This window comes from Lagenorhynchus albirostris, chromosome 1 (assembly GCF_949774975.1).
Source record: "Lagenorhynchus albirostris chromosome 1, mLagAlb1.1, whole genome shotgun sequence".
Taxonomy (NCBI): domain Eukaryota; kingdom Metazoa; phylum Chordata; class Mammalia; order Artiodactyla; family Delphinidae; genus Lagenorhynchus; species Lagenorhynchus albirostris.
Window position 1 is genome coordinate 46,105,017 of NC_083095.1, and position 17,268 is coordinate 46,122,284.

At 47.0% G+C, this 17,268-nt stretch overlaps 1 protein-coding gene across 6 annotated transcripts in view; it reads right to left on the bottom strand.

Annotated features, from left to right (window-relative positions):
* SAMD4A (sterile alpha motif domain containing 4A) overlaps positions 1-17,268 on the bottom strand; it is a 242,842-nt gene that overhangs the window by 36,434 nt on the left and 189,140 nt on the right. For 4 of the 6 annotated variants that reach the window (XM_060142360.1, XM_060142346.1, XM_060142345.1 and 1 more), the window contains 3 exons: positions 16,543-16,806; positions 5,288-5,397; positions 2,989-3,075 (listed from right to left, as the gene is read on the bottom strand). In XM_060142360.1, coding sequence (XP_059998343.1) covers positions 2,989-3,075; positions 5,288-5,397; positions 16,543-16,806 — 461 coding nt within the window. The remainder of the gene's footprint in view (positions 1-2,988; positions 3,076-5,287; positions 5,398-16,542; positions 16,807-17,268) is intronic. The other 2 variants (XM_060142375.1, XM_060142368.1) reach the window with 1 other exon arrangement.

Here is a 17,268-nt window from a genome sequence, read left to right on the forward strand (position 1 = left end):
TGTGGACTCTAGACTTGTTCTCCTGGACACTGACTTGCTGTTTCTGCCTGGCTGTCCCACAGGCACCTCAGACTGCATCCGCCAGACTCAACTCCATTTCTCCCACGCTATAGCTCCTCCTCTATTTTCAGTTCCCAAATCGCATGACACCCAAGCCCACACCTCCTGCCAATGCCCGGACTCCCGCTAACTGACTCTCTCATCCTTCTCCACCGTCACGGCCTCCGCCCTGGCTCAGGGGCCCACCACTGGCCACGGGCTCCCAGCGAGTCCTCCCGCCAGCACCGGCTCCCCTCTGCCTTCCATCCTCATCGCGGTGGAGTGGCCTGTTTCATCCCAGGAAGACGTCCCCACCAGCCTCAGCGATGAGGTGGATCGCGCTGGATTCTGAGAGCACTACTACACATCTATCTGTGGTACCTCGTGTCCCGAGCTCCCCGAGGGTGGGACCCACCAGTTCCTCACGGTGAGCCTCCAGTGGACAGGGGAAATCTAGTCCAAGGCAGCTGCTTAGTAAGTGTTCAGTAACTGAGTGGAAGCGCTCTGGACCTAGAGCTTATCTGCAGCGGCTGCTGGTTATGAACTCAGCCACGGGAGGGGTCCCGGCCATCTCCTTAGAAATCTCTGGGTTCTGTGTGACGTAAGAATGCCATAGGAGGCAAGGGCATGATGACAGCGTTTCCAACAGCATAATCAGCTGAGGATGTCTGGGAATGTCAGAGAAATGGCTGATCGGAGCCTGTCGCTGGTGGCCCGTGTGGGAACAGGTTACCGACAACCCTCTCCCTGGCAGAGTGGGACAGGCGCGGCTCCCAGAGAAGAGGGAACAGAGCCAGGGGCTGAGTCCTCAGTGGGTGCTGAGGAGAGCTGCGCTCCCACCCCTAGGCCATCAGCTCCTGAAGGGACAAGCTCGCAGGTGTCTGGACTCGGGTGTTCTCAAGCAAGCCCAACGTGGTTGTCCACAGCGTCCCTCCTCAAAGAAGTCACACCGAGTAAACTCATCATGCTTTCTGCTTGGCCAGTAGCTGCTTTCAGACTCTGTATTACAACTGTCATCTTTTTTTTTTTTGCGGTACGCGGGCCTCTCACTGTTGTGGCCTCTCCCACTGCGGAGCACAGGCTCCGGACGCGCAGCCTCAGCGGCCATGGCTCACGGGCCCAGCCGCTCTGCGGCGTGTGGGATCTTCTCGGACCGGGGCACGAACCCGTGTCCCCTGCATCGGCAGGCGGACGCTCAACCACTGCGCCACCAGGGAAGCCCTGTCATCTTTTTAACATTCCCAGTCCAGTGACCCAGGGAGAAGGTCTTTTTGTGGAGTCAACATTATTCTAGGTGTGAAATATAGGACACAGAAAGTGTCACCGACTTATGACAGGCTAGATAGAAAGTCAGTGGCACGTGAGGGCGGCCCAAGCCACCTTGCTGCCCTCGTGTTTCCACGTGCTGATTTGGTCCAACGTTGCATGGAGTGGAGCCAACAGCAACTCCATCTCTCTGTCCCCCAGGTGGGTGCATATCCTCAGTGACAAGAGGATATGAATGAGCTCTTGAAGGATGCTCCAGAAATAGTGCGGAAAACATCGCTCTTTTACCATAATGCTTAGCAATCTAATCCTTATGTAAAATGTTTTCTGTGCTTTTTAACAGATAAGGAGAAAACTGGCCTGTTGAATGTTCCCCCAAAAAGAACAGTTATATAAAAACGGCAGTAATCACTCTGTTAGGCAAACTGCCTGGTAGCGGAGTTGATATAAAATTAAGAACAACAACAACAACTTCAAGCTCACTTGGATAGGTTACTTGTCATTGGTGATTCACTTTAATTAAGAACAGGCCTTTCATCAAGGAGGTGCCTATGAGTAGCCTCTATCTATCCATCCAGAGGTTTAAAAACCCACCTTCCTTATAAAGATGTATATTCTGTAACTACATATTACTTTATATTTTATAAGATATGCATTAAGCATAATTTTATATGTTGTCACACATCTTTGTGAATAAGGTAAAAAAAAATTCCCAGGACATTAAAATGTTTATGTGCTTACAAAACTTGCTTTCGCCTCACCTACCTCAATACTTTGCTCCCTTCCAAAGGCACCCTGGGATTACTGGAAGAGATTACAACCCAAGCTCTGAAGGCAGCAAATATCAGTACCTTCCCACCCACCACTCCCAGCTGCCTCCCATTGCTGCCTCCCGACAGCAGTATACAAGGATCTCCACACTGCGGCCTAGCAGCACTGACTCACTAGGCCTGCTCTCTTTTGGACCTTAGATGAACTCATAAAGTCACCAAGCCCTAAAAATGACATCCTTACTGTGGCGACATCCAGATACAATGACAGGAAGAGAACATGCTTAGGCAGCACACAAAAAGGGATGGTAGCAGCGAACAAACTGCTTTTAACAATGGAATAAACTCTTTTTCAGCACCGTGCGCTTTTGAGATGGTTCCTATCAGAGTCACAGGGACCCATTCTGGTAGGTTAATGTCTGAAATTTTTCTCTGGAGAGCCTACCATGCCTGTCTGTCAAATGATTTTGATCCTCTCTGTTGAAGCCTGGGGTTTACTTGGTGTTTGCCACTCTGGGGGCAGCTTTTCTCAAAATAAGATCCTTCCCTGGGTGGACAGCAGGGATGAAGCACATCTGTATGTTCGCTACACTCATGTGTCAAGATTGCAGCCTCTGATTGTGGGCTGAACACTCCTTCATCTCTACAAATGTATAAAGGCAGAGCTCTGGGAGGGCCAGTGGTGGGATGCCTGGATGCAGGGAATAAGTCCATTTCAGCGGTTAAATTACATAGAAGCATGTATAACCAGGAAACTTCACTTCAAAATCATTTCATGTTTTTCTGACTTGGGTAAGGAAACAGCATGATACTCTCTACAAGATCTGCCGATGACACTTTCAACTGAGAATCTCCCTTGGCCCATTTTCCCACGATGAAGGTGGAAGTGGCCCATCACCCGGTAATAACTTACCCTTTCCAAAGACTTCAGGAGGTTTTGTCTCTCTTTGAGCTTCTGAATACTGATGACAATTTTGTGTCTTGCACCTTTGGTAACATTCTGTAATGAAGTAAAAGTTATATTTAAAAACATATTTTTAAGCCTCAGCTTAGAGATTCTTGGAAGCTATTTAGTACTTTACTGTCTTCTTGGTTCCCACGTGTGTGCAGACTAGTAAATATCCATTTGTCTCTCTCTTCAACATCCATTGTCATCAACCTCTTCTTACTAAATATTGTAACTCCTCAATATCCACTGTCATCGACCTCTTCTTACTAAATACTTTAACTCCATCTGGCTACATATTTGCCTGTGTCTTTTGGCTGTGGCCTTTAGGAGAACGAGAAATAGCCAATTATCCCATCCAGCATGAAATTTCTTCATAGTCTTAAAAGATGACTTTTAGGTCATACACTCACTCCTTGTGTCCAGGTTTTATCATTTCGGTCCCTTCCAGTTTTCCTGAAGGTTCCAACCCCATACAGAGATACGCATTGCTTTCTCAAAGCTTTCCTATCTTTACCCATCTCGAGGAGACATGAAATCCAGTGCAGTTCTCACCTGCTGTCAGACAACACAGGCTGGTTTTTGTCAGTTTGCAGCCCCTCTTGGTTCTCCATAAGGAAAACGAGAATAGAGAACTTAAACCTATATTTCAGTCATCACTTCAGATAGAGGATTAGGATTCACAGTTAGGATTATGGATTTTATCTGCTTAACTGTGCATCAGTGGTGAGCCCAAGGATTCAGTTAAACATGTGTTGACTAGAGAGACTGCAAATTTCCAAATAGAAGGTTCTTTCTCATATCAGGTCTCTAATATAAACTTCTGATGACTCTCGCAAATATTCATCAAATTTCTCTTAAAGATGGGAACACCAGAGGTATTGCCTTTACTGAGGAAAATTAAGACTCAAATCATGTCTAAACCCACTCTTTAAGATAAAGCACTGGGGGCATATTTCTGTTTAGCCTTGACTTTGGGTTCAAGTGAATTTTTACTCTGAAAAGTCTGTGCTGGCCTCTGGCTTTGCCCTCTGTGTCAATTATTTCTTGTTTTTTCTCAAGTCGAACAACTGATGACTGAGATTTTTTTCTCAACTCTGACCCAAACACAAGAATGCTCTTAGAAGAAGTTCTCATCAGTCCTGGGGATCTCAAGGAGTGATCGAGATAAAAAAGCAGTGGGAGAAGTGTTAGGAAGTTGAAATTAGGGCCTTTCATTCTCTGAGAATGTGCAGTGACTCTGGGCTTTGTCTTACAACTCAATACTGGTATTCAGCCAGGCCTGCAGAGGTTAACTGTGGATACTGAATATGCAGTGGGAAACCAGGATCTGCTGGGAGGTCCGCGTCCAGACCAGCCATGCCCCAAATGGTATAATCTCCTCTTCCTGCAGGGGAAATACTATTAGCCCATTCAGACCATTAATTCTCTCAAATCACCACTCAAAGGAAACTGAGGTCAATTTGAAACATGCAAATAGCATTTTAAACAAGGGAAAGGAAGACATTGGTCAGATCTATTTGCCCGAGCACAGCATGGTAGGAAACATGCTTAGTTTCAGGGGCTCTGCTGACTGGCCTGGGCTTCGGTACCCACAGAGGGAAGGAGGAACTTTGTCCTTTTATAGCACACAGAGGGAACTGACATCTGAGACCTGGGTTAATCCCATGCTCGATGGCTGTCCTATGTTATTTAGGGTGCTTAGAAGAAAATATTTTGTACAACTTTCTCCATTCCAACTAAGATCAGTCTGAATGTGTTTTTGGACAAGTGTTGGGGAAGGTCTGAGACAGGAGCTGATGCTTCTACTTCCTAACTACTAGAAGTCAGGTGATTTATAACTGGACTGGACAATACACAACCAATCTGTCATCCTCCAAACCAGCCCTGGCTGGGCAGACAGAGGGAGGGGCCCAGGAAAACAAAAGCAGGGACACAGACTCTTTGAGGTCTTGGTCAATGTTACTTCTTCTGATTCCCCCCTAGCAGCCCAGAAGTGTGCACCCAGGTTATTTCTTTTTCATAACACTCCTTCTCACCCTCATTTACTCTGTGGTTACCTGTTCGTCTTCCCATCTCCTACTGGACCCTGAAGGCAAGAACCCAGCCCTACTCACCATGGCATGCTGGCCAGCACCTGGCAGGTCCTAGAACAAGGCAAGCTACCAGGTGGGTACAGGTACGGGTTCAAACAAGGTCTGCCTTGGACTTGAACGTCAGATTCCACCCGGGTTACCTTCTCGGGGGTAGCCAGCCAAGCACATACCTGAGCCTCCAGCTGGCACTCAGTGAGGGCCATCATCTCCTCGTAGGTCATCTGGGAGAAGAGCGCAGCATACTTGTGCAGGCGGAGGCTTTTTAACCAGGCTGGGACATCTGTGGTGCGAGATGCACAGGAGATGGGGAGAGAAATTCAGAGGGAAAGAGAAGAGATGACAAGAGATGTGGGAAGAGAGAAAGGAAAAGAAGGTGGTGGTCAGAGGGAAAAAAACGAAAGAAAAAAAAAAACCTTTATGTTACTACTTGTTTAATTTTGTCAGCAAATTACAGACTTTGAAGCCTTGATCTAGTTCTGATATTCCCACTGTTGGGCTCCCTTACTCTTTACACCAGGGGGTGGCTAACTTGGGGTCCGTGGGCTTCAGAGCATACAGCAATTCTCTAAAATGTCATCCCAATTTGTGAATATATGGGTGCTTTTCTGGGCAGAGGGTCATCCACAGCTTCTATAAGATTCTCAAAGGGATTCATGGCCCCCAAAATGTCAGGGATTCACTGCTTTAGCCAGACGACTTCATTTTTGATTTCGAAAGAAATGACTTAGAACGTCAACTACATATGATGAGTCTTCATCCTCAAGATAATTTCTTTCTAGGTTTAGTGCAGATCCCCATATGCTGTTTCTGCCACTTCCACAGTGATAGGAAAAAATCCAGGCAGCAGCACTTTCCCCATGGGTGGAGCTGCTGTCATTCTTAGCCTGATTTTTCTTCTGACTTCCTATACCCCAGTGGGAATAAGGGCATCCTGCACTCTAAAACTACCACATAGTCTGTGTGTGTGTGTGTGTGTGTGTGTGTGTGTGTGTGTGTGTGTGTGTGTGTGTGTGTGTGTGTGTGTGTGTGTGTGTGTGTGTGTGTGTGTCTGCTGACCATTTCCCCTAGCTAAGTCATGTATCTGGATGTGTCTTTGACCTCCTCCTCAAATGTCAACCACAAATCAGGACTTGAAAGGTCCAAAGATTGCCCAGACTATGGGATAATGGGAATTCCAAAGCACATCTGAAATAATTCCTACATTTGGGATTCTAGATTTAGGAAAATTAAACAGTAACTGTATTGAAAATCCACAGGAGAATTATTACCTTGCTAAGTACAACCAAAACAAAGCACTTGCCCATGCTCTAAAGTCAGGGTTTTTGAGCTGATAGGATCTTTGAGAAGCCTCTAGAATCATCTTCCCCCACCCCAGCTCATTCTACAGATGGCAAAATTAAGTCATTAAATCTAGATCACAGGGCAAGTATGTGGTGAAATAGGGACTAAAGACAGGTTGCCAGATTCCCAGATTTTTCCTACATTGTATCAACTTTTTGTAGAATGAGGACCAAATAGCCCATCAGTGGGAAGGCTGAATAAACAGTGACTGTAAAGTCTTTGAAATGCTGAAGCACTGGATAAACGTTATTCATGCTTTCTATGAACTATTATCCATTACTAACCATGTTGATTGCAAGATACTATCTACCGCTAAGTGCTTTATTCTGAGGTGCTGACAGAATCCACAAACACTACAAAATAAGTAGGAAACTTCTCATTTTTTAATGTTTAGAGTAGCTAACTGGGACTGATTAAAGAGGCCTGGCCTACTCTGATATCAGGCCCGTGAACCCAACCTAGTTTCAGGGAATGTGGGTATGGGATGATCACCTGAAACTCAAAGATATAGCAGGGGAGAGTGGGCCTGGTGAGGTTACTTCTTGATTTGCAGTAATGTGAAGACCGAAGAGGAGGAATTTCTGGAGAAACAGAATTGGATAGCCAATGGCATTTTAAGAACAGACTCAGTCATCTCAGGCGAGAAGTCACTTGACTCTGTGCTTGCAGGCCCTTCATTCTACTGCGACAAGTGGAGAGTCCTTCTGGGACCATTGTTAACCACAAGAGACAGGGCTTCCCCAGCCACATAGTACCAATCCTCACATCCTCCCCAACTCAAGTTGTGGTTGGATCAAGAGTTCAGGACATCTGCTTCCCTCTGGTGACATCCTGGAACTATTCGACCAGACTTGATTCTCCGTCATGCTTTTGTTGCTGTTAAAACAATGCTAATACTTCCACAGAGCGAGCAGCAAATAGATATATCTCTGGCTTTTAGGCCACTGACATGTTACTGCTTTGTCACCAGGTTTCACGTTTGTTGTTTACATCTTTGAAAGGCCCCAAGTAGCTGCTCAGAAAACTCAGTGATAGTGATTCAGAGAAGTCTGGGTAACCCAATGCCACGCTTGGGTACAGTCTGTCATAAAAGAATATGCAGCAACTTCATGGGCTAAATTTTCACTGGGTGCCCTACAGCTTGATCATGCAAAATCCACTGATGATAAAACAAATAGAATCCCAAGCTCCTAAATCATGATGCAAACTGGGTGCTTTATAAGCCAAGGTGACAATACGGTGTTTTAAGGGTCGGGGAGAGTGGGGTGCAAATCTTGGCTTGGCAAGTCTCAGTCCAATCAGTACTCATTCCTTTCTATAAAAGTATTTTGACAACTAGAATTTCCCTGGTTAGAGGGATGAAGAGCCTGCCTCACTCTTTAATCAAAATGTAGGTCACTGGGAGTCGTTTCCCCAGAAAAGGTTCCTACACAGCTTCAGAACATGGTGAGTTAGGCCTTCCTGAAGAGTTATTTCTGGCTATGTTCTGGGGAAATGCAAGCTCTTCTTGGCCATATGTGCTTTGGGTAGGCAGGCTGAACCTGCTCCTAGAGGGTCAGTTCCTAGCTCAGTGCCATGTGCCATCTCCTCCTGCAACGTGAACTGATGAACAGAGAAGAGGAAATCCCAGTTCTTAAGAATGTAGTTTACTAACCTTTCACCCCTTGGTTGGCGGTGAGGCACCTTCCTTTGCCAGGGATTAAAACAAAACTCCATTAAGAGGGAAACACACCAGAGAACTGAGTGCCTTGACCATTTCACTCCTCTGAAGCCAGGAACTCCAATGACTTGGAGGCTAGATTCTGTAAGATGTTCGCCAGGGACAAACTCTAACTGAAAGCTCAGTTCCTTTCCCATGGTCCAGATACTACTTGGTTGGATGCAAAGCTGAGAACCAGCTAACATAACCTCAGGCCTATGGTTGGAAGACACAGACCAACAGGGGTGTTTCCTGGAGTGGCTGATACGTGATTGAAAGCATGCATGCCGCCTGGGCTCCTGCCTCTGGCTGGTACACAGCCATTTAACTTCATCTGGGCTGTTTCTGACGGATATGCCAATGGAGGTCTCAGACTAGAAAGTTATTCTCTTATGCAGAGTGAGAAAGATAAAGATGATTTTACTACATGCTGGGACTGACTTCCTTGCCAAGTGTGGGAATCCTGGTATTTGCTGACTCAACATTTGTTGAATGCCTATTATGGGGGCTAGGCATGTCCCTGCCATCAAGGAATTTTTAATACAAAAAAACAGGTAACTCACAAAAAAATGATAAAAGCTGCAGGACAAGTGCTAAGTCTACTCAAAGTTCTGCGGGGGGGCGGGGGGGGGATGGGCACAGAACAATGGGCATTTGGGTTTGCCTTGGGGAGTGGGATAGCGTCACAGTAGCATTGGTCCGGGAGTCACTGGGCAGATCATAATGAGGAAGCCGTCTCAGGAAGCAGGAGCAGTGCATAAGCAAAGCAAAGATGCAAGAGAGCATTCCAGGCCAAGCAAAGCTTGGGTGAATTCTAGAGAAGAGCTTAGACATAAGACGGGACAAATAGGCAAGGGTCAGATGATTGGGATTTCTAACGCCGAACCAAGGAGAGTCAACCTTGGCTTGGGTGATGAGAAACTGTTGAAATCTGAGCAGTAGAGGCACAATCAGATGAGTATGTAAGAATGATGATGGCTGTCGATGTAAAGGCTGGTCTGGATGAAGCGGGAGTGGAGGCCAGGAGATGAATCCAAGCTCAGGAGGGCAGTGGCAGAGGAGAAGGAAAGTATGTAAATCCACAGCACTTGAAGATTAAGGAAGTACAGGGAATAAGGGAGAGAAAGGAGCCTAAAATGGTTCCTCTGAGTAGGTTTGGTAGGAAAGTACAGGGGAGCATCAGATTTGGGGTGAGAGGAGAGAGATGGTGAACTCCACTTTAGGTCAGCTGAGTGTCATCATCTTTGAGCCATCCAGGTGGAGAAGTCAACTGGTCAAGACCTCTGAAGAGGGGGCTGAGCTGGAGAAACACTTTCCTTGTCAGTAGCACATGGTAGTTGTTTTAGCCACGGAAGTGGGTGAGATTACTCAGGGAAGAGGGGAGAGCCAAGGTGGAGCCCTGGGAGCACCAGGCTTTTAGGGGAAGGTGAGGGAAGAGAAGCCCATGAAGGAAACTGACAAGGGCAAAGGGTAGGAAGTTTCTTGGGAGAAAGCAGCACCATCCCTGTGTGGACAGTGGGCTCCCATGCCACAGTGTCCATCCTTATGAAGCTCCTCTACATCTTGCTGTGGTCCACGGTGGTTTATCGTCTCATGGGCGTTTTTGATAATAGTGCTTCACCCATGTTTTATACGCTGGTATGTCCACCTGTTGGTCTTTACCAGTGGGTCAAATTTCCAATTACGCTTTCTATTTACCTTTTAGAGTTCGGATAAATCAGCCCCCGAGAGGCTTCGTGGTGCATATTACAGCTCATACAGAAGCTGGGCTCCAGTTAGAACTTGGGCTGCTTTGCTCAAATGCCTGCTGCTGGAACCGCTGCAAATATCATTCAGGTCAACAGGCCATGCAGCACCTGCCCCCCAAACAAGGAGGCCCCACACGAGAGAAAGATGGAACCAATACTGCAGAAGAGCTCAATATGGGGAACGATGTAACGGGTAGGGAGTAAGGCATCCCTGGAAGACAGAACCACGAACAGCCGCCTTTTCCACAAGAGGCTTCACTGTGGTGGTCCTGGTACCTGCAAATGGAAGAGCAACTCCCATTCGCCACGGAGAGCCAGGCTAATCTCAAACAACTCCCTCTCTCTCTCCAAGACACGACTGCATCCTTGGTCTTGGAGGGAGAAGAGCCAACGTAGGAGCAAGAAGGGACTAACTCTTCAGGGTTGAAGCAAAGAAGGAAAACATGTCTTTCAAAAATGAAGAAGTCTAGCAGCACCATTAAGATAATTGAAGCCTATTTTTGGCCAGAGCGGAATGAACAGCCCCATTCTGTACCAGCCTCTGAGCAAAAGAAAGAAGGTGCCTTGGTCTCGGGTCCCTGTGGGGCTGGAGCAGGCTCCGCCATCCTGGGACGTGTCCATGGTGGCCTCCGGCTTCCACGCTTGTGGGGAGCATGTGTGGGTCTTGGAAGGCACAGAGATGGTCGAGTTTGGGTAAAATACCCTCTGTGAAGTGTTTGATACAAACAGAAGGACTAAATTTCTCCCAGTTTCCATCGGCTATGACACCCGTAAGTGCTGTTCTACTCTTAGCCTGCTTTGCGTCAACAGCAGCTGGGCTCCACATTGACAGCTGTCCTTAAAGCACTTTAGCTGAAGACACACACTTTGTAAGAAATAGCAGCTGTAAGTCTCACGACCTTTAGAATTTGGGGGAATCCTGGGGATTTACTTTTCAAAGATATCAGGGCCTCTCAGCCTATCTGAAAAGAGGGAGCACAGGTCTGAGCCCATTAGGACCTATCCACACAGGTCGTATGTTGGCATTTGGGAATAAAGAAAGTGAAGTAAGTTTACTAAATCCTGGCCTTTAAGTTAGATGAATTCGAGACAGCATCTAGAAAGTCAGCATTCAGAAAATAGGAACTTGTTCCCATGACAGCCATGCTGAAAAGTGTCCCAGCCACACAAGGGGCTGTGTCACTCCCTTTCCATCATTCACACCCTTACGACCCTCAGAAATGCTGTATTCACAACCTTTCTTACAAAGGTTTCTGATGGGTTCCATTGTCTTACAAAAATAACACTTCTCAATATTTTTTTTCCCTCATCTCATTCTAAGACAGGCAGAAGTTCAAAGGTCTACAACTCAAAAGCCCAAACCAGCTATTTCAGAATAGGCAATATATTTCCTTTGCTATGGAGGAAAAAAGTTTACGTAAGTTTCATCTAAGAAAGATTCTTTAGAAAAGAAAACCTGAGCCTATTTTCATGGTTCCCTCCGCTCTTAATCGCTATGTTTCTATCAAGGTCACTGGACCCAAAGGTTTCTTTTTTACCTTTATCATGTCTATATGCAAGCAACGTAAGTTTAAATTACCCCTATATTTTTATACTAACATAGTTCCATACCTCATAAGTATACTATCCAATGTTAATTCATGATGGTGAGGTGGAAGCTCATCTCAAGAGAAACAGACCCCACGCCCCATCTCTACCCCTCTCACACCGACAACTGCAATGAGAAAATCATGGAGCTTCTCAGTCTTAGGAGACTAAATCTATGGGCCTTACTAGCCAGAAGTCTAGTGAATTCCCCACATGAACTTCACCACAGGGAGGCAGAATGCTGGGGAGGCTGAGCCAGGGGAGAGCATGGTGCACTGTGGGCCTGGCTGGCGCGCCTCCACTGGAATCTTCTACAGGTGCCCGCACTCAGCCTGCCGCACGCTGTCCTCCCAGTCTGTTTCTTTTCCGATTTACTCTTTGCTGTCGATGACATCATGGGCTACCCAGATGTCCCAGGCAAAAAGCTGGGCATCGTCCTGAATTCCTCATGCTCCATCCCTGTCTACATTCAATCAGTGCAATTCAATTCAGAGCTCTCTCAGGTCTATCTTACGAAGACCCCACGAACACACTACCTTGTCTCCTTTGTCCGGCTTGGTCCAAATTCATTTTCCTCCTCAGGTACTGAAACATCGCCCACCGCCCAGCTGGCCTCCAAATCCAGAATCCCCTGCCCCTCCCCTACTTTGGTATGTCTCCCACTCTTCCGTTCAGGTCCTATTTCTGATATGTAAATCTAAGCAGGTCATTCTGCTGCTAAATTCCTTCCATGTCAGGATAAAAGCTCCAATCTTTTGCAATGCCTAGCATCCGGCTCGTCCCTCTCCAGACCCTGTTCCCACGTGCCCCTAACACACAAGCCATCGGATGATGCACTTGGTCAAGCTGTCTCATAACCATGCTTTCACGAATAACATTCCCTCTGCATAGAATGCCCTTCCCTCACCTTATATATTTGGCTAATCTGTAATCCTGCTCTGAGCTGAAGCTCCAGGCCTCTCCCCCTCCAGGAACTTTCCTTGACTCCCCTCCACTTTGAACTAGGGCCCTCCTTGCTGCCTGCCTCGACCCAGGGCAAGTCTCTGAGACAAGGTATTTTCACAGATGTGCACATGCATCAGGTCTCTGTTTGTGGCTCGCATGATAGTGAGTCCCTTGAGGCAGGGACCATCTCCTTCACCTCTGTCTCCCCAATAACCAGTCCAAAGCCTCTCTCAGCAAGTGCTCAAGAAAGGCAGCTGACTTGCTGAGGACAAAAATGAAACCTGTTAATCAGTCTTTCTTCCCTCGTCTCTGTTCCCATAGAACAGCCATATCACTCACGAACAGCCCTTGCCTTCGGATAAGTCTTTAGGTGTTGGGTTTATACAAAATTTCTGAAGACGTGATGCTAACAGGAGGGGCAAATGTACTTCTCCCACCAATGAAATTCTGTTCTCTATTTTCTTTTCCTTTCAGGAATTTATGGGAATGTCATTTTTTTCCCTCTTGGCCACCTGGAGGCTTTGTATGAGCGAAGGGGCAAGAGAGCACATTCTACTCATGTGATATGGAGGGGAGAAGAATAGGACTGAGTGTCAACTTAGAATCGAGAATCCTTCCCCTGGGATAAGTCACAGTGAAGCTTTTGCAAGGAAGAAGGACCACTGAATTCAGAAACTGCAATCAGTCTATTCAGTCCAAACGTGTGTAACCGGTAGCCTCCACAGGGCATGTTGAAGGGGAAACTTCCATATTACCATTCAGTGTCCCACTTCTGTTCATTAATTTCTAGTTGAGTAGCTGATCCCACGCTTCCCTGAGCCTGAGATATTAGTTCGAGATCCCTACTGCCAGGGACATCCAATCAGTGCTTCAGAGCTGACTTAAACCTTCAGGATGTGTGTTTACTATAAAAGGAAAAACACAGCAAAGCAGGCAGATGATGTTAATCCTCTGAGAGCAGGAGCTGGTCTACTTGGGAGGGAACTTAGTGACAATCCCTGGCAGGGAACGCTGACACCAAGATGAAAAGAGGGAGAGATGGATGTTTGTGAAAAAAAAAAAAAGGGCAAGAATGCTGGGCTGTGAGCTTTATTTCCCACTCTGGACCCAAGAGGCACATTCCTAAGGGACGATGTGTAGCCAAACCTGGCTCATCTGTCTGGATGAAAAGGAAGCCTCGGATGAACACAGCGTTTCGGCAAAGTACGCACAGCTGCTGTCAAGAAAGATGAATTCACACTAAATTAAGCTCAATTACGGGAATTTTTATTCTTTTCCCAAGGTGTGGGGTGAGGGCTGACATGCGTCCCCTGGAGATTTGGAACTCCTCCAAATTCTACTACAGATTCCTTGTTGTTCTCGTAAACTGGGTGTCTAAAAAGTAGGAAAATAGCAATTAGATGATGGCATCCTGAAGTGGACCAGAAAGTAGCTTTAAAAGGCTGACACTCCTGCCAAAGGGCCAGGTCACTGAAAGGAAGAGACATGGATCCAAGAGGAAGAGCTAGCGCTCTTTAAAAGCACTTCATTTGATTTCAGATTTCATTTCTCAGAAAAATACAAATTAATTTGGAAATTTAAACCGGTGCCTGCTCTTGGACAGGGGAATCGTATGACACACTCTTAGGACAGGCTTGTTAAGGGCTGTTTCTGTGCTCTCCTGGGAGGCCATCCTGAGCAGCGCTTGATGGTGGGAGTCCTCAGGGGTGGCCTTCGAGGGAAGCTGTTGCCAGGTGCAGCGGGGGAGGGGCATTCGTGTGGCATAAACACTGGCCCCAACACTCTGGAATGATGCTGTTTTCAGGTGTGGATGTTCCTACGGCTTGACCTACCAGCTGAACTGCAAATATACTTTTCCCACACATAGAACCCTCATCGTCTATCATGTTCCTTCCTTCTAATAGGTTTTGCCATTTCATTCACTAAGGACTGTATACGTTGGGAGAAGGACCATTCAATAGGTCAGCAGAAGCTGGATATACACAGAAGAGGGTCCTCTGTTTAGTCCTGTCACCAAAGAGCCTGTTTTCTGATCACATGCCTTGGGCCTATACAGAAAATCTTGGCTATCAGATCTTATCTGCATCATTTTCCGATCGAAGAAGCTCTGAGGGGACAATTCTCACCAATTCTAAAAGAAGGAATCGAAGAAGCGGATAGATGGGATGTTCCTTGAACTTTGGAACATTTCGGCTTTGATTCTAAAACAGAGATAGGACATTTATTCCATTTTTCTCTCATTCATTTCTCTTTAAAAGCCTGCTCTCGTTACTCATTTCTCACCTCAAAAGGCCAGCATGCAATGAACAAACATTTACCTGCTTTGGGAGAATGTCTAAGGTATACAAAGGGCTTCACAACCAAAAACAAAGAAAGAAAACCAAGAAGAGAAAGCAAAAGGACAAAAGAAAGAGAAGATAACGAAGCTCCTATAAGCAGACAGCAGACCCAGCATGCCTCTGGGCGAGGCCTGTGTCCTGGAGAACAACAGGCTTCCTGCAAGACCCTCCAAGCCCTTCAACGTAAAGGCCAGGCCTCCTTCCCACAGTTACCAATTAGAACCACACGTAGCTTTCTTGGAAACCATCTATCCAGACACTCCACTTGTCCAGATGCTCCACTTCGCCCGGCAAGAAGCTAGTCCTGAGTAACCATGGCTTCTGCCCGTCTTGGGCCAAGCATGGCTGAGCCTCCCCTGCTACTCATCCCCCGGGGCTCAGCTGCTTGAACACAGAACCATGTAGCATAAACTCCAAAATGGGTTTTGGTAGGTCTCCAAAATTATGACACATTTCCCCGAGAACTGTGAAAGAGAAAGAAGAGAGGACACACATCCCGGCCGTGCCAAAAGGAGCCACTGCTTTTGCTGCCTGTTAAACACCTTTAATGACCCATTTGTTATCACCAGAGAGAGGAGAACATCAAGATATGTCCCACCCGCTCTGGGCACTCAGCACAGTATCCACCACAGATGGTGGTGGGATGGGAGGATGCTGGCCTGAGCAGCTGGGAGGGAGGAATGCTCCAGGGAAGTGTCTTTGTGTCCGATTCATGTCCCCTGGTGGGCAAGCTCCAGTTTTCAGCCTGGCGCTCACTTACAACCAGCACCTGGGCAATGGCGGGCATCTCCCTGTGCCACGCTTCTGTGGTGGGGAGGAAACTCAGTACACAGCCTCCTATGTCAACACTAGTTCTTCTCAAGGGTACGATCAGAAACAGCACAACCTCAGGACTATGCATGCCAGCAACGAGGGCACCCTCAGAGCCTCCCCTCAGCATCGTAGTCCCAGGAGCACGACTAGCTCTTGTTTCTCCATCTAAAATTGTTATTAATGTGTCTCTGATGAGCATCTTTCCCTAAGGGCTTCCCAGCCCTTGAACAACTTGCATCTAAAAATACAGAATGTGCATATCCTCTCTGAACCTACCATGGGTAATTTGGAAATCTCTATCTCCCGATGAATATCTTTAGAAGAGGAGAGATTTACAGGACAGTGTAGGAACATTTATTTATGCTGCACAAAAGGCCTTTATCACCTGTATGCAAATCTGCTCTCAGGCTTAAAACACTGTCAGAGAGTCTCAGTGGTATTTTTTTCATGTCCCTTAAACAGATGCAGAGAAAAAGGGTTTGCAAGCTTCTTTGGATATCAAAGGAAAAGGCAGAGAGGAAAGAAAGCAACACTACGATTGTACACTGAGAGAGATTTGAAAAAAGATCCTGCGGTTTGTTTTGCTAAATTATTGACGGTTCCCTGGCCAAAGCAGTGAGGTAGAAGGCTGGAGCAGCTCAGCGTCTTTACAAACAGGGCAGACCAGGAACGTACGTGCAAACAGTAGATGCTATCACCGCCAGCTGTGACACATTTAATTGTCTGCAAGTCACTGCATTCAAAAAAAAAAAAAAAAAGAGGGTGTTGACCTCTCTTGCTCTTCCCAGGTTTTGGTAAGAAGCCCTGGAAGGGGAATCCGAGCCCTTTCCTCCACGGTCAACTCCATCAGCCTGGGGAGGGGCGGGCTCCTTCCTCCTCACTGCCTACCTCTCTTCTCACCCTCCTGATTCCAAATAAAGGGATGGACTCTGTTGCCAGTGGTAGTCACTCACCTTTCATACCACTACCTTCTTCTTGGAATGTGTTACGAGCAGTGGTCTGATCTTCTAAGTGTTCACTCCCACCACTTCCTGAAGAGGCTACACTGCTTTGTGGTGACAGGGGGGCATGATCGGATGGGAGGCACTGGGGTCCTCTAGCTCGTAAGTCCTCATGAGACATCCATCCATGTCCTAGAGGCTGGTTTGGCACATTCATGGGTGGGGTAAGGGACACAGATCGTTTCAAAGGGCTGTGGTGTGCCTGGCCTGAGAGAACTGGAAAAAAAAAAATAAAATGAAATAGGTTATTCCCCCCCCTTTAGCCTGGGCCGCAGAAGAACCCACAGTACCTCTTCACCCTGAGAGATGGCGCTGTCTTATTACTGCATCAGTGGGCATGGGGTGGCCCTTCCCTTCGGGGTGATTGAAAAGGATGCTGTCTGTACCTCTGGGTGGGTTGGGCTTCTCCAGGGAGGCTACATCTATAGTGCCCAGACCTGTGCTTTTGTGGGTTGGGATCTGGGTTTAGTCCCAACTCTAGAAATCAGGATTTGGAGTAGTGGGCTACTACATAAATCAGGTGAGGCTTGACAGCCTGGCTAAGTGGCCATCTGCCAAGACTGAAAAGAACATGTCCTGGATAATTTGTTTGCAGGGGAGGAAACACACAAAACCCGACATTACCCATGTCGTTAAGGGTGGACTTCTGGAAGGGCAGGCAGGCCGGTCATCATCGTT